This window comes from Neodiprion pinetum, chromosome 5 (assembly GCF_021155775.2).
Source record: "Neodiprion pinetum isolate iyNeoPine1 chromosome 5, iyNeoPine1.2, whole genome shotgun sequence".
In the NCBI taxonomy this organism is placed as follows: Eukaryota; Metazoa; Arthropoda; class Insecta; order Hymenoptera; family Diprionidae; genus Neodiprion; species Neodiprion pinetum.
Window position 1 is genome coordinate 1,837,782 of NC_060236.1, and position 20,628 is coordinate 1,858,409.

The 20,628-nt window shown below is 40.4% G+C and overlaps 4 protein-coding genes and 1 long non-coding RNA gene across 7 annotated transcripts in view; 2 read left to right on the forward strand and 3 right to left on the reverse strand.

The window, feature by feature from the left end:
- Window positions 1-1,340: 1,340 nt before the first annotated feature.
- On the reverse strand, window positions 1,341-5,740 carry LOC124219143 (BTB/POZ domain-containing adapter for CUL3-mediated RhoA degradation protein 3). Its single transcript, XM_046626337.2, has 4 exons — window positions 5,085-5,740; window positions 4,656-4,968; window positions 4,366-4,564; window positions 1,341-4,171 (listed from the first exon to the last, which is right to left on the reverse strand). The coding sequence occupies exons 1-4, from the start codon at window positions 5,335-5,337 to the stop codon at window positions 3,968-3,970; spliced, it is 969 nt and encodes a 322-aa protein (XP_046482293.1). The 5' UTR covers window positions 5,338-5,740; the 3' UTR covers window positions 1,341-3,967.
- A 490-nt stretch (window positions 5,741-6,230) lies between these two features.
- On the forward strand, window positions 6,231-8,829 carry IFT20 (intraflagellar transport 20). Its single transcript, XM_046626341.2, has 3 exons — window positions 6,231-6,365; window positions 6,946-7,100; window positions 7,216-8,829. The coding sequence occupies exons 1-3, from the start codon at window positions 6,242-6,244 to the stop codon at window positions 7,327-7,329; spliced, it is 393 nt and encodes a 130-aa protein (XP_046482297.1). The 5' UTR covers window positions 6,231-6,241; the 3' UTR covers window positions 7,330-8,829.
- LOC124219136 (probable protein phosphatase CG10417) lies at window positions 7,418-15,079 on the reverse strand. 2 transcript variants are annotated; one of them, XM_046626325.1, is made up of 6 exons: window positions 15,029-15,079; window positions 11,821-12,100; window positions 10,908-11,649; window positions 10,623-10,761; window positions 9,980-10,435; window positions 7,418-9,473 (listed from the first exon to the last, which is right to left on the reverse strand). In XM_046626325.1, exons 1-6 carry the CDS (start codon window positions 15,062-15,064, stop codon window positions 9,219-9,221), a joined length of 1,908 nt encoding a protein of 635 aa, XP_046482281.1. In that variant the 5' UTR covers window positions 15,065-15,079; the 3' UTR covers window positions 7,418-9,218. The 2 variants fall into 2 exon arrangements, with proteins under 2 accessions (XP_046482281.1, XP_046482280.1); XM_046626324.2 differs by lacking the exon at window positions 15,029-15,079 and adding an exon at window positions 12,586-12,834.
- An 827-nt stretch (window positions 15,080-15,906) lies between these two features.
- Window positions 15,907-20,628, forward strand: part of Hs3st-A (Heparan sulfate 3-O sulfotransferase-A) — a 50,215-nt gene continuing 45,493 nt past the window's right edge. Inside the window, exon 1 of the mRNA XM_069136459.1 lies at window positions 15,907-16,445. The gene's annotated coding sequence lies outside the window, so the exon portion shown is untranslated. The remainder of the gene's footprint in view (window positions 16,446-20,628) is intronic.
- The window catches only part of LOC138191027 (uncharacterized), a 97,491-nt gene continuing 95,505 nt past the window's right edge, over window positions 18,643-20,628 (reverse strand). The window contains exon 4 of one of the 2 annotated variants that reach the window (XR_011177262.1): window positions 18,643-19,001. This is a non-coding gene — a long non-coding RNA (uncharacterized lncRNA). Of the gene's footprint in view, window positions 19,002-20,121; window positions 20,317-20,628 lie in introns of those variants that run through there. The other variant, XR_011177263.1, reaches the window with a different exon arrangement.

Sequence of the window (20,628 nt, forward strand, 5' to 3'; positions counted from 1 at the left end):
TCTTTTCGCTGCGTTTTCCGAGTTCCTGGGGGTCCAATTAGTCAGAAAAGGGTCACACAAATCGAATCCGAGACCAAAAATTTTTTGGTCGAAAAAAAAGGAAGGTTAACCCCTTTGTATTTTTGGCGAAAATTTTCGCGATTTTGAAAAGTGCTGGAATCAATTCTTCCTGGCACTGTTCCGACGTAATTTTGCGTGAGAAATCGATTGGGCGCAGTCGCAATACGCTGCGATCAACGCATCGAAAGTTACAGCCAAAAAACGAAAACCTGTGTTTTTCACATTCTTCAGCAGGTGATCTTTTCGTCGGCATTTCTCTCCTGTTGGTCCCACGCTCTTTTCGCTGCGTTTTCCGAGTTCCTGGGGGTCCAATTAGTCAGAAAAGGGTCACACAAATCGAATCCGAGACCAAAAATTTTTTGGTCCAAAAAAAAGGAAGGTTAACCCCTTTGTGTTTTTGGCTAAAATTTTCGCGATTTTGAAAAGTGCTGGAATCAATTCTTCCTGGCACTGTTCCGACGTAATTTTGCGAGAGAAATCGATTGGGCGCAGTCGCAATACGCTGCGATCAACGCATCAAAAGTTACAGCCAAAAAACGAAAACCTGTGTTTTTCACATTTTTCAGCAGGTGATCTTTTCGTCGGCATTTCTCTCCTGTTGGTCCCACGCTCTTTTCGCTGCGTTTTCCGAGTTCCTGGGGGTCCAATTAGTCAGAAAAGGGTCACACAAATCGAATCCGAGACCAAAAATTTTTTGGTCGAAAAAAAAGGAAGGTTAACCCCTTTGTATTTTTGGCGAAAATTTTCGCGATTTTGAAAAGTCCTGGAATCAATTCTTCCTGGCACTGTTCCGACGTAATTTTGCGTGAGAAATCGATTGGGCGCAGTCGCAATACGCTGCGATCAACGCATCAAAAGTTACAACCCAAGAACGAAAACCTGTGTTTTTCACATTTTTCAGCAGGTGATCTTTTCGTCGGCATTTCTCTCCTGTTGGTCCCACGCTCTTTTCGCTGTGTTTTTTGAGTTCCTTGGGGTCCAATTGGTCAGGAAAGGGACATACAAATCGATAACGAGTTCTCGGCCCCAGAAACGGAGAAGGACGGCTTCTGTTAGCTTGTTTTTGGCAGATTTCGGAAAATACGACATACAATCCACTCACACCCCATATCGAGGTCATCTTGACTGAAATGAAGATTGAGTAAGGCCCACAGTCCTGGGGAGCCAGGCTTTTAGAGTAGTAATCAAAAAACGGCCTTGAAAATCTTCATGAAATTTCTATCTATTCTTCATCATGTACGCAACTTCCTCAGTGATCACTTTCTTGCAAGAAAAATAATACACACATTGATTATCTTTGAATCATATATTTGACGCCAGTTTTATACAATTGCTCTCACACATTCAAAAAAACTGCTCACGCTTTGAATGCCGATTATACACTTATGAAATGAGTTTGGCACTATAGATAATGCATTCCCCTGCATTCTGCATGTTTGATAAAACTACTGCAGTACATATACTCAATGTCTAATACATTCTCTAATTTTTACCATTCACACTCAGTGTTGAGCATAAGGTTTTTCAATCGAAATAAAAACACCATTTACAGAAATCAAATGATATCCGAATGGTGTGAATGTATTTAAAGTATGGAAGAATTTTTGTATGAATGTGTGTCACACTGGGATATTATGCCACGTTTACGGCTACGACGTCGCTAATTTCCCAAGACACAACGCATTTCGTCTTCTCGCTTCCTTTTTCCTCTTTTACAGTAATAAATAAATACATAGTTATCTTTAAATACGCTATAGCATTATCAAGAAATATCTAGGCTTAATTTTCACGCACGTTTTTTTCACATGGTATGCAAATAGTGTCAACATAATGAATTTAGTACATTATTCATTTGCTTCAAAAAGATCATTAATTTCTCAAAATTTATTCAGACAGATTTGCATACTAATGGTTTTTTAAATTGTAGTAAATATATTATGCATAGACCGATTTATGAAATAAAAATATGTAGAGTACTGCGCTACTGTTTTGTTACTGAATACTGACGGCTGCTGATTCAAATGTGTTCAAAAATTAAATCGTTGATATGTTTTTTAAGGTCTCAGCCGCAATAAAAATTACTAGCTTATACCTAAACATCAAATTCAAGTTCTGAAAATCAACGTCATTGTAACACTAGAAAACAAAAATAGTAATAATAAAGGTGAAATGTATTAAAGCGTGTCAAGTGTGAAAGAAAATACAAAAATGAAAGAGATGTTCAATGTCAATCAAATATAATTGCGAAAATTTGATCATTTCATGTAGTGATTGAACCAAAAGAACGTGGACAAAGGTCAAACCAAATTAAAGAACGTTATTGTACATTTACAGTTGTGATTAAGAAATTGGGAACAATTAAACTGTCTCTGTTAGATTCAAATGAACCAATCTGAACTGCAAATCTAGTTAAACTTTGTGCGCTACTGTGTAGTTGATATAAATAACTAACAAGAACAAAATCTCAACTATTGACGGTTTTGTATGTAACCTTAAAAATTGCAAAGTACCAGCGTAAATTATGGTATTATTCAAATATCACATAAATTGTCTTACTATGACTTAGGAGCAACGATTATGATTGTCCTTAGGAATAAATGGTAGTAGATATAACGTCGATGGCCAATTTAAAATATTATTAATTAAGTGATAAATAATGTTATTACCCATGAGTTTAGACTCTCATTTTTTAATTATACAATTTGAACTATCTAGAATCTAGGGCTTGCGACCGATAGTAAAGAATATTTTCAAATTACTACCAAATAGTTCGGGGAAAAAAATTTAATGTTCAGAATGAGTTCCTCTGTTTCCTCTTTTGTTTCAATTTCATGCTCCATTCCCTTCGGCACAATCAGGACCGTTTAATTAGTTTCAGATTAAACTTGGTACGTACTTATGAAAAGAGCTAGGTTTCCTGTCAATCGAGACTTGAGATGTATCTGCTAACTAAATAACAATATATCATCCCCCATACTTTGTAACGGATTTAAACCTTTCGAATACAGTAGAAAGGAAAAAAGAAAAAATATCAGCTGTTTGCGAGATTGGCCCAAAGGAAGTTTAACGCTTATGGTCCCTGTTTAACAGCCAGCACAAGCTCAGAAAAATGGTTTTGAAATGAAATGATCAGTTAATAAATAAGTACCCATTGCTCCATGTTTCACGGCATGCTCAACAGATACTAATGATTGTGTAAGGAGGGCGCAGTGCTTAAAAGATTTGTACAATCATTGGAATGTTGTAAATCAATGTAATAAAGTACATTAAAAAAATAAATAATGAATTTTAAATCTGATTTCGCTATTCAAAATAGTAATTAAAATACTTTAAACGTCAACGAATTACGTTCTATATTTTCAAAGCCTGGGCTGGCTAGCGCCATTAATTTTCTACACACACACATTCTTACTCCCTCTCTCTATCTCTGTTTCACTCTCACTCTCGCACTCCCTTTCAATATACAAACATATTTCATTGGCAGTAAATACTCCGAATCATGCGTCAAACAGTCTAACAATATATGCAAGTACAAATTGAAAAAAGGAGAAAACTTCACGAAATCTAGACAACTATTGCGACACATATGTGGCAGCCTTGTTCAATCCTCGTTAACAGATATTTAGTTTAATACAAACCGGTCGATGCACTTTAGACTGGAACCCTAATGTGGTCAACAGATGTTACAGAGTATAAAATTACGATAAAAATTAACGCGATTCGGAAGTATGGTGTAGATAATCGCAAGTTACTATTAACGCTTGTACAAACAACAATACTGTTCTTTCATGAACAGATGTTTTTTTTTTTTTTTCATTTTCGTAGGTTATTTGTTGGCTCGTGTTTTGAATGAACGAACTACATTGAGAATAGCTGGTTGGGGTGACATCAGGTGATTCGGATGGGGTCAGTTAGTGTTTTGCTTATTTGATCGCAGTCGGGCAAGTCCCGATCGTTCTCCTTCTTCCTCGTCTGAAGTGCAAGGAGGCCCTCCTCCCACAGCACCACGTGAAGATGTTGCCTGCATTAATTCCTGATCAGGTACATTTCGATGCTCGTAAAGTAAGATATTTAACGTCTCTTCGTAGATACGCGCTTCCGGGAACTCAACCTAAGTCAAAATGGGACAACATTGGCTAAGACAAAGTTTGTAGAAGACGTGAAATTCCATAAAAATTGGTATTTACTGGTGTTGTGATTCCACAAACAATTAATCTCTATTTGTTCTTTAGCTTCTGGCAACGGCAATAGAAAAAAATGTTCGTTCAAGTTAGAAATTTAAATTCTGCCTAAAGTTATCTTTACCTTTGTATGTTTTTTATCTGTCGCGTAGACGATAGAATGACAACAAACTTCGGCAACCTTACGACCATGTCCATAAAAAGTCCAGCAACAAATTTCACTCGACCCAATTACGTCCTTAATGAACAAAACCCTGCCGCTAAATCTGAGCGACATCTTGTCAAACAGTTCTATATTTTTCAACAGATTGTCATCTGATGTACTGTAAATAGAAACGAATGGATCATATGATTGCTTTCCAAAAAAAATTTTAAAAAGCGAAAAAAGCCAAGCTGTTTAAATCTGTCTCCTACCTCGTGTAAGAGTACTTGTTGTTGTGACGATTAATCAGCAATTTAACAACAGGTTTTGTTGTGTTGCTGATAAGGAGTTGCTGCTCACGTTGGGAGGTGATAAGTGGAACCCTGCAGATGGGTTCAGCCTCCCGCTCCTTCCGCTGGAGCGCTTGTTCGCACGACTCAGCCAGCTCGCCGATGCAATAATACTTTGCCTCGGCCAGCAGCTCTGCCATCTCCTTCACACTCTCAGGTAGCGGAACTGAACCGTCCCGCAAAAAGTTTAAGATCGTGCCAAAGTGCTTGCCACACCGATCGATTAGGATCCAGCCTGTGAAAACGAATAATAGTAAATAAAAAGAAAGTAGGGAACTTGGTTGATTTTAAAATTTGTACACCATTTCATTTGGAATTGCCTTTTGGAAAGAGGCGTGAGCGGCTCCTCACCTTCGCAATCTGTAAGAACCTCCATCCGACCGCTAAACATAGCTCGCAACATAGTGTCATGTTTGGTGAGCGTGCCAATGGTGGTGTAATGAAGGGAACCGCCAATGTTTAATTTGACGTACTGCGACGGGTTTCCTTTCATGACAGTTTTGTGATCCCCCGACATAACGATTTCGCCGCCAGGTATTAACGCGGCCGCGGATGATGACGATGATGGTGATATGTTAATTGTATCGAGCGTCAGACTCAACATTTAAGACATGAGCAACAGAATCGTTGCTTGTTAATAGACCGGAAATTTTATTAAAACCTGCGTAACTAAGGTTATTTACAAATACAAGTTGGATTCGCTGATCAACAATAACAGCGAATTTAATACGATGTGATTTTAGGTTATAATCACTGTAAACCAAATCGAGTCATTTCGACCTCGTGATGGTTTCCTATGTCTTATCTAATTATACGAATTGTATTAAATTCTTATCCGCGGCACAATTCATTCGATATTCTCATGGTCACTAAACAAAAATTCCTTTTAATAAACCAAAAAAAAAAAAAAACACTATTTATATGTTTTGCCCCATGTTGGAGACGTGAATATGATACGCGTATGAGAATGTATGCGAGCATTATGCATGAGTGTAACTCGCTTGTGTTAACAGGCTTGGGTAACGATATCCTAACGAAGAGAGTCAGCCTTATGATGATACGTGTTTCAACAAAATTTAACAGCGAGCTACACCGGCTAATATGCATTTTACAATGCCGGCATCGTCAACTGACATACCGACAAAGCGTGTTGTCTTTTTCTAGCTGGCGCATTCAAAAGGGAGGGAAAATTTAACGTTATCGATAAAACGCCGGCTGACGTTTTTCTTAACCGACCAGCACCCGAAAATTATAGCCCGTTATGAATGCCGGAAAACGAAGTTTTGAGCAGGTGTTATAAACTTTCACTGCTTTTCGCTATACATGTTGTCTACTTCACCATTCCTTTACACGGGCAATAGCTTAATTGTCGTAGATAATTGTAATGAAGGAAGATTATCGGTCGGCTAAGAAAATTCATAGTACCGCCTTAACTCGCCCGGCACCTGCGCGTAAAGCAATTGCAATATACACATGCATACGTCATGAATCACATCTGTTTGACGAAAATGGCCGACTCGCTGGGAAAATATGGGTTATTCATCGATGATTTGAGCAAGATACGGGTACTGGAGCCAGAAATATCGAATCAAACAAATAAATTGAAAGAGGAGTGTCAGAATTTTGTTTCCAGTAAGTGACAAGCAGATATAAAAGCACAAAAGGGATCAATCAGCGTGACAGCGATTGACAGCGGTTCCAATGGCACATGCACACAATTAAAATCGTCCATAATAAAAACATCAATACAGAAAAATATACTTGTTATTAAAATCTTATTCGATTCACTTACCTCTATTAAAATTTATTTCACAACCCTCGAGACGTTTATTAAAATACAATTCCCATCAACGCGCTCGTTATCAACGAATATCCTTGCTTGTTATAACTTTGTAAATCGCGCAGACTGCCACCTTTATTATTTTACGCAGACTAAAAAGTTGATGTATGCGTATATGTATAGCCTTATACACACTTCGAAGTTCGATTAGAGCTGGTGTAAAAATAAACTGAATCAAGTAGAATGCATTATAGAAATTGTACATTATGAATTACGACGGATTTAACGGTTTTCCTTTTTTCCGAAGAAAATGGATTGATTTATCGTAGGAACCGTTTCGATAGCCCCGTATAGCAACGAGCGAGAAAGCGAATGGAGTACAGCATAAAATACGAGTGCAATTATTGTTCTAATCCTGGGTAAAATTTTTAGAAATAACAGAGTTCCAAAAGAGTTCCGACGACTTCATTCAGATCGTCGACAATTTGGCGAATGAAGTTGAAAAAGAAAAGATGCGGACTATAGGGGCGCGTAACTTGTTGCGCTCAGTCGCTAAACAGAGAGATGCACAGAGACAGCAAATTCAGGTGTACATCATGAATTACAATTAAAGTTTTCAATCATTACCATTAATTTTATCGTATGCAACGAACGACAACAATGTACTAAACACGCGGTGCGTGTGTTTTGTTCTATTTCTAGGCTCTTATAATTGAAAAGTCAACGGAACTGGAGCGGCTACGGGTGCAGTACGATTCATTGAAAAAAATCGAACTGGAACAACTAGAAACTATAGAGCAATTGACCGCGAATTGATGTTAAAATTTTTTATCGGCATTATTCATATTTATCTTCTATTTCCTTTATGCATATTCTTTATTCCGTGTGACTTTTTCAATGAGGATTGTAGCATACAATTATAAACACTGTTATCAGCTGGTGTATACAATATTATGATGGTGTAATTAATGAAAAATACAAGAGGGTGGTATTTGGGCTGAGCATATAGATAAATTACAGTAATTACACAACGAAGAGAAACGGAATTAAGATCCAAAACAATGAATAATAATAGATAGAATAATTGACGAGTTTTTTTTTTTTCTCCCAAAATTACATAAATCATGTGTGATGTAATTATTTTTAAAGGAAAAACTCATAGCGAGATGTGTATGCCGTGCGTGTGTATACATATACATTGCTGTATATATACATACGTACGGACTACATAAAATTATAATATAATAATTAAACACGGAAATAAACGGGCTTTGGGTTACTGGCTCTATTTAACCTATCTGCATACTGCACCACATATAATTTGAAAAGGCACACGTTCAAGGATCGCCTTCCCTCTCTTAACTGTTCAATATTACTCGTTATTGAGCATTTCTTCATTATTACATACACGGTCAAATTTAATACTTCAATCCGTATTTAATTTTTGACATTTAAGATTAACAACAGGCGATTCTCTTTTATCTATTTTTTTTTTCATTTGTTTGTAGTTTACAGTAGATGCCATGAACCGCAATTTATTCGATGATCGAGTGGATTGTTAAACATCGTTCATATTTCGCTTCAAAGCGAAGAACAGAAAAAAAATTGTATTTTACGTCAACAACTTAGACCTATTAAGATTGGATTATTATCATCATCATCATCAACGTTTGTAGATAAAAAAAATGTACATAACGTATATTTTTTCATTCTCTTATAACAATAAAGTTACTTTAAAAGAGAAAAATAATCATGAAGATTTACTGCAAACAGTATTCATTCATTACTACCAGCACTGAACTTAATTCATGTAGACACGTAGTCAAGGGCAATTATATTAATGATAAGAATGATAATTATAATAAGAATAATAATAATGAGAAATAGATTAAACTAGATAACATTATAGTCACGCAACCATCCATACAACCATATAGTAACCAGGAATTCAAAAATAAACTTTATTTAGTAAAAATAAGAAATGGTGTCGTATTGAATTACAAATATTATTATTAATCCTACATCCTAGATTTATAAATATGTACAGTTACATACCTATTACACCTGTAACCTAGAAGAACTCTCAGTTGAGTACACATCATAAGAGTAGATTGGAGCAGATAGGAGAATCTAATTCCATTTCCTCTCGTTAAGTTTGCCACATCTTTTTCACACAACGGTTTGCGATAATCAAATGTTCCATGCACGCATCATATATATTGAAATGCCGCGACACTGAAGCTATAACATATTATGTTGTTTTCTGATCCTCAGATACCCATTAAACTCGAAAGGCAACAGATTTATTTAACGATGTCTCTTTAAAAAAAAATTTAAAACAAACTCTATAAGCGTCAGCCTCCAATCTGCTCCAATCAATCAGTCTGCCACCATTGTTCAACACTAACGATTATTGCAATCCTCCAGACGTGACGGTTTTACACTATTACTATTATTATTCATCATTCATCCGTTCGTTCTGTGTATGTTCAATCATAAAATAACTATTATACTGAGAATTTCGCCAATTTCTCAATTTATTAAGTCCACAGTTTTTGTCGGTTTTTACCTTTATTTTTTTTACCGTTTTTGCAATTCAAGTTTCACACAGCAGGATTTCCAAAACTTTACAACGGCCGTATTATTATCATTGTGTCACTCTCAAGAGGTTGCAGAGATACGTTAGTGAAGCTTAGCATAACTTCCTAGACAGTCTCGGTCTTTTGACGCTTAGATTCTGGCGTCGTTTCTTCACCTGTGGATATGTTACCTTCGTTTGCCAAAGGAATTGGTGATGCCGGTCTTTTCTTATTCTCCGTTGCGATTGATGTCATATCAGATGCCTCGGTCGTAGTTGGTATCGGAGCACTTGGCTTCTTAAAACGTACTATTACAGCAGTCATATTGTCACAGCCGGTTCCGTCACCAAGAGTATTCGGTGCAAGACAATGGTCAAAGAGCTACAATGTTCCAAGGATCACATTATACCATACACCGTGAATAAATTCCAGCATGTAAAATATCAAGAGGAACGAAATAGCAATACTGACATTTATCTGATTACAAATTATCATGTGTTATTTAGCTATTGCTTTGTGACAGGGTGAGCATGAAATATAAGACTGAGAGTTCTCAGTTTAACCCTTAGCGGCCACATAGGGTAACTAGTAACCCCAGGCTTAGAAGATGTGAAATTAGAGGTCTAAAACCTTTGGAATTGATACAAGTAATGACATCTACCGGTAGTAGACAAGTGTGATAAAAATCATTAGAAATGTTGAAGAACTCTTCAACAAATATGAAACAATCAGTTAGAAGTTTTAAAACACCCATATGTCTTGTACAACTAGGATTTTCAGCGTGGGGTAATGAGTTACCCCACATGGTCACTAAGCGTTAAAAAAAATTGACGTCATTGTTACAAAATATACAAGTACCGAATTTCAAGTTAACGCAATCTACTTACCTCTTCGCAAATTTGAGAAATAGTCTCATACCCCTGTTTAAATCTGGTACTAACGAACTGCACGACATCTTGGCTAGACATGAAATTCCAAATTCCATCACAGGCAAGTACCATGAATTCGTCTTGTTCAGGATCAATTGTAGCTGTTTTAATGTCTGGTTCAGCAGAGATCATTTGCTCTTGAGGAGGAAGTGCTGCGTTCTGCTTATAGGAGTGGTCTCCTAACGCTCTAGAGAGGTTCAAACCACCGTTAACACGGCCATCTGCAGTAACCTTTCCACCTGCTTTAACGATTCTCTGCATTTCCGGCTGATCCTCAGGCTTGTGATCAAGACTCAGCTCAACAGCTTGCCCGTTACGACAAAGAACGCATCGGGAATCTCCCGCATTCGCAACATACAACTCCCGTCCTGCTAGTACAGCCACTACTGCGGTACATCCGCTATCTGAGCCAGGCTATAAGGTGAAAGAAATCAGCGACAATGAGTCGGTCTGAATACACGAGAACAAATTTAAATTCTCAAATTGTGCATATTGAATAAATTCAAAAGCAACGTAGGTAACAAAACAAACGTAAGAATACTTCTAAGACAAGTTGTGAAAATATCAAGACTTATTTGTAAGAAAACATTCAGGTTATTACTTTTTCTGTCATATCCATGGTACATTCATCGTCGTCATCATCAGGGTCCATGTCATCTTCATCGCTGTCATCATCATCATCATTGTCATCGTCGTCATCAACATTGTCAACATCCTCTGTATCATCATCTTCGTCATCACTAAGGGTAGAGAAAATATGCAATACACGTGAAGTAGCTGCTAAGAAGTGAAAAATGGCAAAATGCTCAAACATGTCTGTATAACGTAATCTCTGAGCCGAGCACTTGTATCTGGAATATGGTAAAGAAGAAATAAAATCAGCTACCTTTCAGGAAGACCGTCGAAGGTCTCGTCTTCCTCGTCGTCGTCGTCCTCCTCACTGCCGTCATTAACGCAAAGTAATTCATAATTGACGGGCCTCCTTCGACCGCTGCTGCTGATTCTTTCCTGCTGCTCGGCTTCGCCGTTTTCCACCGTTGAACAAGAGCTGCTTGTTACATTGTCGCCTCCTCCTTTACTGCTGTCCGCACCTTGATGTTCGGCTTTTCCCCCAGTCCCGTTAACTTCTGTATCGTTGGTGGTAGGCTGTACTTGAGCTTTGCTGGGAGACACATGTTCCTTGATATCCTCAGAGCTGTCGGGCATATCACTGGACTTGACCGTCTCTGTAACTTTGGGTGATGTAACAACTCCCGATTCTCCGTTACTAGTCGTTGAATCCAAAACCTGCTCTGCCTCGCTACTACCGATGCATTCCGGTGTCACCTTGGCAGCAGAGGCAGCGATTGAGGTTGATCCGCACAGCTGGCTGCTGGAGCTACTGACGTCAGCCTCGTTGTCGTGCCAAGAGGAGGAGGAAGAGCAGCCGGCAGTCAAGAGAGACGAAGAACCAGCCTTATCCCTTGCGCCTCTTCGTGCTCGCAAGTAAGGGCTAGCCGGTTTGCCATCTTTTTCCTTTTTCAGTGCTTTTAACGCTGGATTGGCAACTTCCGACTGATACTTTGCCATCACTTGCTCAAGCGGCATGGCAGCCTCCATTCTAAGGTTGCATACATTTTCCTCTTCATCTGAACGTGACGTAACGAACCAATTTAATATGTTTAAATATCTCATCCAATACATTAGTTCAATTAACAGCGTAGACATACTCATTAGATATTTTGCCATGCCGATTTTAATTGCATGCATTACAGTAAATCCAAACGTTATAACTATCTCTAGTAACAAGAGTAACGCACCAGAATCTTCAGCCTCTGTTTTTTCTTTAGCTCCGCAACTCGCCCCAGCTATCTCCTTCAATACCGTCACAATTTCTGGCTTGGCGAGCGTCGCATCGAACCCTAGGAACGCTTCTTTCAAGGCCTGCTCAATGTCCCCATTCTTATAAGCGTCCGTGTCTTTAATGAACTGAGGCAATTTCTGGGCGCAGTAAGTCGCCACTTCGTGTCCACCATGACCGTCATAAACAGCGAACAGCGACACATCTTTGTCAAAGTTTAAACAGCAATTGTGCGCGTCCTGAAAAAAACGTGAATACATATTTTCACCTCAAAGATTTCATACCGTTGCGAGGTGACTGTGGAAATAAATAAATATTCTCGTTAATGAAAGTCGTTCTATAGTAACAATGATAATGGGAAGAAAAAGAATCAAAAAGGGTTAGAGCATTTTAATTTGCATACGAATTAATCGACGATAGCGTTAGTTACGCGGCAAAGAGCTAGTTGGAATACGAAAAAGAAAATGAGAAAAAAAATATCTATGCATATATATACATTTTTCTTAACCGCGTTATTATTAGGCGGGCGACCGTTCGTAAAACGAGGGGAGATTTCTCGCGGGTAGTTAATTTCAGGAGGATATTCGAGGCAGGAAGGGACTCGTCTTGTTCGACGTAGCCAGCCGATCGAATCTCGGGTGGCTGAATAATAATTCAAACGATAATTGTAGTTAGGTTGTAACGAAACGAGCCGGCGTTCGTTCGAACGTAACGGTGCACTCACCTCTTGACTGATTCGCCAGCCTTGCATGGAACTGGCGCCGAATGCTAGAGAGTCGCCCACTTCGTCGCTCGATACTTTATCGGTTATTGGCTCTGACAAGTAGGCCCCCATTTCGCGAATATCTAAGCCTACGAACACGTTTATCCGGGGGTTACTCAATATTACTATTAACTTTTAATAAAGGTAAGGTAATCATTCGTCGCGCGGGTAGAGAGAATCGTTAACTAGCCCCCATGACCGGTTTTCTGTTTTCACTACAACTAGCGCTCGACTGTGGCGCTATCTGGCAGTGCGCCAGTTTAATCGCACTATGCGTACGTATTCCGTGTCCGGAGGGACAACTTTTCCCGCCAATATTTCGTTCTGCGGCTTATTTTACGGTGGTGAATTGTCCACGCGTACACGTTTTGGGAACGCTCGCGAGCCCGGAATAATGAAATTAAGAATTATCTTGATTTCTTCGTCCAATTATTACGTGACGTGTTCCGTTCAATAATTATAGTCATTCTGATAACATTTGTTTTCATCGATTAACTAGTCTTTCTTTTTTAAATGATCTTAGATTTTAATGGATAATTGATTGGCAAAAGCGTGGAAATTCGATTGATAATAAATCGCCTGAGTAAAATGTTAATACCGTAGGAGATAAACAAATAAAAATTTTTTTCGCTCGCTGTCTGAACGGGTCAGTCATCGAATAATGCGGAACAATGTGATACGCGTTAGTCCAATGAAGCGAGATCCAATCTAATTCCATTGATTCCTACGTATTATTCTGTATCAAAGGGTGAAAATTCCGTTTTAATTAGTTTAGGATGATGATTTGTTTCAGTAAAATCTCTTGCTACACGTTACGTGTATATTTTTGTAATTCTTACTTGTATGTGGATGTACTCATATACACGATACGCCCTTGCATGAGTTTCCACGTTTCAAAGTGAAAAGACTTTAATCTGCTTATTCAAGTTTTAATTCAATTATCGATTCGATGTGAAATTTGTAACACCAGCGCGTTCGTATGAGAAAGACGTGAAAAACTAATTAATTTAAACAAATAATTTCCAGTAACGACCTCACAACAAACTAGCATAAAAAAAAAAAAACATGTTTTTTTCAATTCTTCAAATCACACAAACAATTCTTATTCTAGATACATGTAGAATAAACTGAAGAAGTTTGTCTCGTTGCTTTTCTCCTCGTTTAGGTTCTAAGGGCACGTTAGGCAGGTCAGAACCAAGACCAAGCATGCCGCCGGCTGCGTCCTTGGTTCTGGTAACGTAATTTCCAGGATAAAGCGTTCCACGTACGTATATAAACACACACATACACACATATATATATACATGTATAGTGTAACATACAGTTACAGGCATAGAGGGTCGGTCGATTTGTCGTACCTATGGTACAAGGATCCGCAGATGCAACAGCCGCGCACATGCGCCCCCGTTGCTTCGGCGCGCCGTGACGAATGGCCGAAAGCATAGACTCAGGGGTTCAACGTGTGCAACGATGACGTTTTCAGGTGCGAAAGCGCGCCGCGGTGGGGAGGAACGAATTGCAGCAAGGTAGAGCGGCGAGGTGTGGAGGGGAGGGAGGCAGCATCCATGGTTCGAGGCTCGTGGTATGCGCGTGGCGGATGACGCCGGCGCCTGTAGGTACGCCACGCTTCGATACCGTGGCCCGCGGCGAGCCGCGGGTTGCGGAATCTCAGGGGCGAGAAGGAAGGGGAATGCGTGTCGTGACGGTAGTGGTTGCTTATCGATTTGCCGCCCCGCAGGCGGCGTCGTCGTCGTCGTCGTCGTTGGGGATGGGGACGGGGATGAGAAGAGTCGGTGGGCGTCGAGCTATAAGCCTCGTAGTTTGTAGAGACGTAGCGGATATACGTATATGAGTGTTATTTTTTTTTCCTCCCTGCAGGGGGCGCTCGTCACCATCACATTACATCTCACTAATCGTCTCTGGGATATACTGATGCGATTCACCTGTCGGGTGGTTGCTGGCAATGTTAGAGGGGAAATATTGGTTTATTGATGAAGCGAAAAGCGTGGCGTAATAATTTGTGGATATCCTGACAGGCTCTGGTTATACGAGTACGTTATACCTAGGTATACCTACATATACATGTAGCAGCGTTGGCTGGGAGAGTTTGAGAGATTTATCGAAGGGCGGGATGAAGGAAGAACGGTACGTGATGGCTGGAGGGAGGAATGAAGGTGGATTGGAAAGATTCCGTGTCTTATTTGCCTGCAGGCACACGCACCGAAGTAAATCACGTGCACTAGATGCGCGTACGCAAGGTATAACTGCAACTTTGTCGTTCAGGACGTATTACACTGGGAGAAATCAGATTCCAAGGGAGGAAGGGGGGGGGGGAGGTTCCCCCCTCTCTATTTCTTTTTATGTCTTTTTTTGTGTAACTATAGATATATATATAATTACTTACGGAGATGGATGTGTACTCGGGGCTCGCAAAGCTCATTCAAAGACACCAGGATATCCTTCTCGTGTCTGATGATGGTTACGTCAATAGGACGGCCGGACCGAGCACCGAGTCTCATCAACGTTATATCTATGTAATATGTACGAATATAGACGATCATCTGACGTGAAGAAAGAAATGAATAACTAATAAAGTTCAAGTACAATATACATGCATCAAATTTTTTACCACACCATTAATATTTTTATTTTTTTTTCTCAGTACAGCTAGCGATTTATTACATGATCGCGCGCATTGAGACGAAGTCGACTTTGCAACTTATTAATTAAGGCGACATAACGTATTCGTGAAATTCATGACAGGGCAGTTTGAAAAAAAATATAAATTATTGTTATGAGAATGGTATTAGGACTCGAATACATTTGGGATTTGAAAATCGGTATATCGTTATAGCCGAATGCACGTTATTTCGACCGCTATAACAATTATCATAGACCCATACATTATTTCATTACTTTGGTTACGATTCATTCGGAGAATCCCGTTCCTCGAACAGTAGTCAATTACCATCGCGTTAAATGTAATTTCCGTAGCGAATTCCAAGCTACCGTTGCAATCGCTATCATGAGTTCCCTGGCGTCCAGAGGGTATCTCGATCCCCGGAGCTCCGTCAAAAGGAAATAGCGGGAAGCAACCACCTCTGGGTATACGGTCTTGACGGCGGCGGCGGCGGTGGCGGCGGCGGTAGGTACGAGCCCTCAGAGAGCCGTCGATGGTGGGGAAAGCTCGGCGTCGGCGTCGGCGCCGAGATCGGAGGCGCGGGCGCCGTGAGCATCGCAGAGTCTGGTAATCGCCAGTTCTCTGCCGAGGTTCCAATTGACTTGGCCGACCCTGGGTGGACGCCGCGAAAGAAAGATCATCGGCGTCGTTTACCCACGAATAAACAATAAATCAACGTTCAAAAAACCATATCACTAGATTTAAATTTCTCCACGGTATAATTGAACCCCCGCGTAAATCGAAATTGATAAACGAGCGCAGCGGCATTGTCCTCGGCTATCAGTGTCGTGCGTGTACGAGAAAATTTCGCGGGTGCTTGTCTGACCGTTCACTCATTCTTTTTCTCTCTCTCTCTCTCTATCACTCTCTCTCTCTTTCTTTCTCTCTACGTTATTCTCTCAGTGTGCGTACGTGTATCAACATTGTGCGGTACGATGTGGTGTGCATGCATGCCGCGATGCATAATCCGAGCACAACAACGTCGTCGTCGTCGTCACGTTACGTCCGATGAAGAATGAGTCGAGATCATCGCCCGCGCACCGGAAGAATATTACACCATAACGGGACGGTCTTAAAAAACGACGGAAACTACAGTGGCTACCTGCGGTCTACTAACCTGAACTTGGGTCGGCCTGACTAGGCGAGTACCTATTTTACTACTAGACTGCAATTCGAATGCTCCGTGTATCGTATAACTCCACATTTTAAACCGCATATTTTTTATCCTGCCGATCGCCCCTGCATTATATTCTCCTTCAAATTTCCCGGACTGAGGCAAAAGCGAGTGACGTGTTCCGCCTACGCGCGCGTGTAAAGAAATTATCGCGGGTGCGTACGTCCGAGGGGCTCTGCGTGTTACGACGGGCACGGTATGAATCGAGGGGTGAATTTATAACCCGAATTCATTCGCCCTGGACATTCTCGGCGTCCGTTTACCTCTCCTCTTCGTACCGTTAGTCTGCCCCTTTGCCCCTCTCCGATGCTTCCCGCATATCACAGTGCTACTCGCTGCCGCGACGCGACGCGACGCGCCGCCGCTTCTCCTCTGCTCAATGTCCGAGTCGTTTACGCAAGGCTTCCACGAGGTTTACGCGCGCCGTGTGACGTCATTAATGATTAACGAGTTGACGCTAGCTAAAGGTCCCCGTGGACACCTACGAGACCGACGAGACCGATGATCTGGTACTGGTACTCGTACTCCTCCTCCTCCTCCGTTACCTCAATTTATTGCACGACGAGAATCAAACAGCTCGTTTATCTCCTCTTTATTCCATCTATTCTGGATTCGTTTCATTTTTTTTTTTTTTTTTCTTCCGAACAAGTAGAAAATTTTATCCAACTCCGACATGGAAGCATTCGTCACGTGTACAGTACGACAATTGCATCATCGATTGACGTGTTCGGTAAAAATATGTCACGATATCTTACAAGTCTCCAACTAATTCCAACTTTTAAACGGCGGGCAGAAAACGTTGCCTCGTGAAATTTGGTAAATCTCTTCTCATTTCTTTATCACTTCAAGTTTTTGCTGAAACCCATAACCCTTCGTCGAAATGTAACTGGTCTTATGACTCTAGATTAATTACGAATAAGATTTAGATTTGGCGCGAAACTATAAAATGAAGTATTGATTTGAAATTTGAAAATCGGCGCCACGTATTATACAGCAGTTGAAATTGCATCCCCATAATTACACTCGTTGAAATAATTCTCATTGATCGAGAAAATCGTTTCTATAAATAAACGATGACGTTGCCGCGATTCGTTCGGTGTACAACTTGGCTGTGGTGCGAATAGTGACGTCAGAAGGCTCGATGTCGTCGCATGACGTCACGGCAGCCGGTTTCAACCGTCGTTGGGGTTGAACTGGAGAGGTGCGAGTGCATTTCTTTCATTCTTTTTCGTTCATTTTCTCGTTTCCGTTGCGTGTAAATTTATTCATTCATTTTTTTTCCGCTTCTCTTACCCCATTTTCTATTACAAAACCACGGCTGGAGCTTTTCCCACATCGTACATAAACACACACAACACACACGCGTATGTCTAAAGGTGCACGAATAAAGGTGTACTGTGTATTGTACGTAACGTAGGTACACCCCGTGCGTCGTAGTGGTCGTCGTCGACGTCGGTTACTATGGATACCGAGCGAGGTGAAATTCTGCTTGTCGGGAAACGTTGGAATTATACAGGAACGGGGCTTCGGATCGCGTATCGCTGCATACGCCTAACGCGTTATGCTAGCTACTGTTACAGCACCGCATTCCCACCCGTTAGTACCATGTATGTACGTGTAGAGATATTCAGGGATTCGTACCTGTGTGTATCGCACGCGTATAGGTGGGTATAAACAGCTCTTAAGAGCAGCGAAGGGAATTGACGTTCAAGAGGAAGACGACGTGATTATATGCAGCCATCGTCTAATTGTTACATATCCTTGTTTCTCGCCCCAATTCACATTCCTTCCGTCTATCCAACCACCGACTCAACGATGCTTTGGCCGAAGTAAAATCCTCCGATCCGTAACGGCGCAATTTCATCATTCCTGCGCTTCGGTTGATTCTCCGATTCAAATTTTCCCGCCAAATTTTCGAAATCGTACAATTGGCCAGTGCACTTCTGACGTCATTGATGCCAAAATCAAGTGACGCGTACGGTTCAAGAACGACGCTGACGATTGCTGCGCTACGTCTTTCAATCTACAACAATTATAAGCCGGAAGATGACAAATCGCATCGTGGTATGAGGAGGTATCACAGAAGAATAAAGAGCGTAATGATGGTACATTATATACTTATATGTATATATATATATATAGTATGTGTAATTATTTGAAGGAATACAATGTCGTTCTCTTCATCTTCGTTGATTTCTTTTGTTATCGAGGAATCGAATGACGAAAATAATGGGTAGCAGATCGAAGGGTGATATCGTGGTACAAGAGCCGAGTTGTTTTGTCAATATTTCATTTAATCCAGCGATACGATTTCCCCGGGCAAAATTCACCGTCAGTCTGGAGGATAGAGTAGCAGAGCCGGCGAGCTAACCACGACGTCGATATCTTTGGCGGACAGTGACAGACTGGTTCGCGTTCGTTCCCCCTTCGCGAAATGAGGTACATACCTACGAACCATCCGCGTAAGCTCGTAGGTTGCGTTCTACTTCTTCTTCTTCTTCGTTTTTGCTTTCTCGCCCGCACCTGAAAAATAGAGAAAGAAACAGAGTTTGGATTACCCACCAAGTTCTTCGCATTCCCTCCGACTTCACCTCCTCCAGACGTGCCTCCTCGCACCACTGTGAAAATAAATCATTCTTTGCCGATATACGCGTCGACTGTGACTGTCCTCGTACCTTCCAACCCCCGAGACTCGACGCCTTATCTGTCGGGTAGCTTGTGTTGTATACCCAGCACTGTAAAGGGTTTACATCATCGTCTATCTTACGAATACAGATATCTTTGTACACCAGTTTCTACACAGATAGGCGGGTGGGTACGATCGAAGAGACACGCGCGATATTGTGTAGAGATTACGAATGAATAGATGATACATGAGAGAAGATGACGGTGAACAGATAAACTCCGCTGTATCATCTACATATAAATGCGCGAAACCGGCGGAAGCCAGATTCTATTATATGGATATTTATAGAGGTTTGGAATAACCGAACAATACCTTCTATCCTAGTCGGAATTGGGGTTTATCGATTACAGGACGATTCCGGAAAGAAGGAAATTGTACAAACACGCGTGTCGTGAAACTCGGAACTTACGAGAGAACCTCAGGATAAATCAAATTCGAATTAACGTCAAGTCAATCACATCCGCGCGGAAGTAAAAGCAGATCGAATGTATCGTTCCGATCGAAGAAGTGGCGGAAAAAAGAGAGTCGGTAAAATTTCATTTATTTAAAATCCATGTTCTAACTCGGTCCTAGATCTTTTTATTTTCAATTTTATTCTATTTCTTTTTTTTTTCAACTTTTCCCTCGAAACTCACTTCCATGCAGACATTACACGTAGCTACAGCCAGCCTGTCGAAAGCTGTACGAGAAAAAAGTCAGGGAGTTAAATGGAAAAGTCGCGGAACGAATCGAGCGGTATTATTGGAACTGATCGCGGGGGTTGGATCCGCGGTTATCTGTTCTCAACATACGTATTACCTCTCGGTATAATTGCTTTTTATGCTAAATTCAACAACAAAAGTTGGCTTCCGGCCAAGCGAGCCCCGAAGCGCCATTTCCGCTCGGCCTGGAGCACAGGCTCGAGATTATACGTATATGTACGTAACTTTTTTCTCAAATACTCACGTTTAATAGTTGTAGGAATAGGAAACAAGACGCCTGTTATAATTTCAATCCTTAATGTTAATGTTTAATGGTTCCTGACCGCAATTTTACATTTTCCATTTAATTAACACGCCATAGTAATTTCATTAATTTCGGTACTTTTTTAGCTCAGCAACGAGACAATGTAGATAAACGTTGGATAGTTCTTTTTTTAGGAAATTCAATGCTCTGCAACAAAAAAAAAAAACCGTACGATATAATTTTTTGATAATTAAACTCTGTTAAAATTTATTCAAAACTAACGTTGAAATAATATGAGAAATTTACTTTTTTATGTGACTAACAGCGATAATACTATACTTATCACAAAATATTGAGTTTGTTTTTTTTTTTTTTTCCCACCGATATGTCATACGACAAAAAATAAAAGAATTTCAAATGACGAGTCAGGATAAAGAAAAAAGAAAATGTAACCAAAGCGTTGGAGGTTATCGATAAATTAACATTTATTTTATCACCTTGCATGTTGTTTACTGTTTT

Excerpts from the sequence above, each read along its gene's own strand:
- LOC124219143 (XM_046626337.2), bottom strand. The coding sequence starts at position 5,337 with ATGTTGAGTCTGACGCTCGATACAATTAACATATCACCATCATCGTCA. Across the intron at positions 4,565-4,655 it reads AACAAGTACTCTTACACGAG|TACATCAGATGACAATCTGT; the intron begins GTAGGAGACAGA and ends TTCTATTTACAG. Across the intron at positions 4,172-4,365 it reads CAGATAAAAAACATACAAAG|GTTGAGTTCCCGGAAGCGCG; the intron begins GTAAAGATAACT and ends ATTTTGACTTAG.
- IFT20 (XM_046626341.2), top strand. The coding sequence starts at position 6,242 with ATGGCCGACTCGCTGGGAAAATATGGGTTATTCATCGATGATTTGAGC. Across the intron at positions 6,366-6,945 it reads GTGTCAGAATTTTGTTTCCA|AAATAACAGAGTTCCAAAAG; the intron begins GTAAGTGACAAG and ends TAAAATTTTTAG. Across the intron at positions 7,101-7,215 it reads CACAGAGACAGCAAATTCAG|GCTCTTATAATTGAAAAGTC; the intron begins GTGTACATCATG and ends TTCTATTTCTAG.
- LOC124219136 (XM_046626324.2), bottom strand. The coding sequence starts at position 12,696 with ATGGGGGCCTACTTGTCAGAGCCAATAACCGATAAAGTATCGAGCGAC. Across the intron at positions 11,650-11,820 it reads AACAGAGGCTGAAGATTCTG|ATGAAGAGGAAAATGTATGC; the intron begins GTGCGTTACTCT and ends CGTCACGTTCAG. Across the intron at positions 9,474-9,979 it reads TTTCTCAAATTTGCGAAGAG|CTCTTTGACCATTGTCTTGC; the intron begins GTAAGTAGATTG and ends GGAACATTGTAG.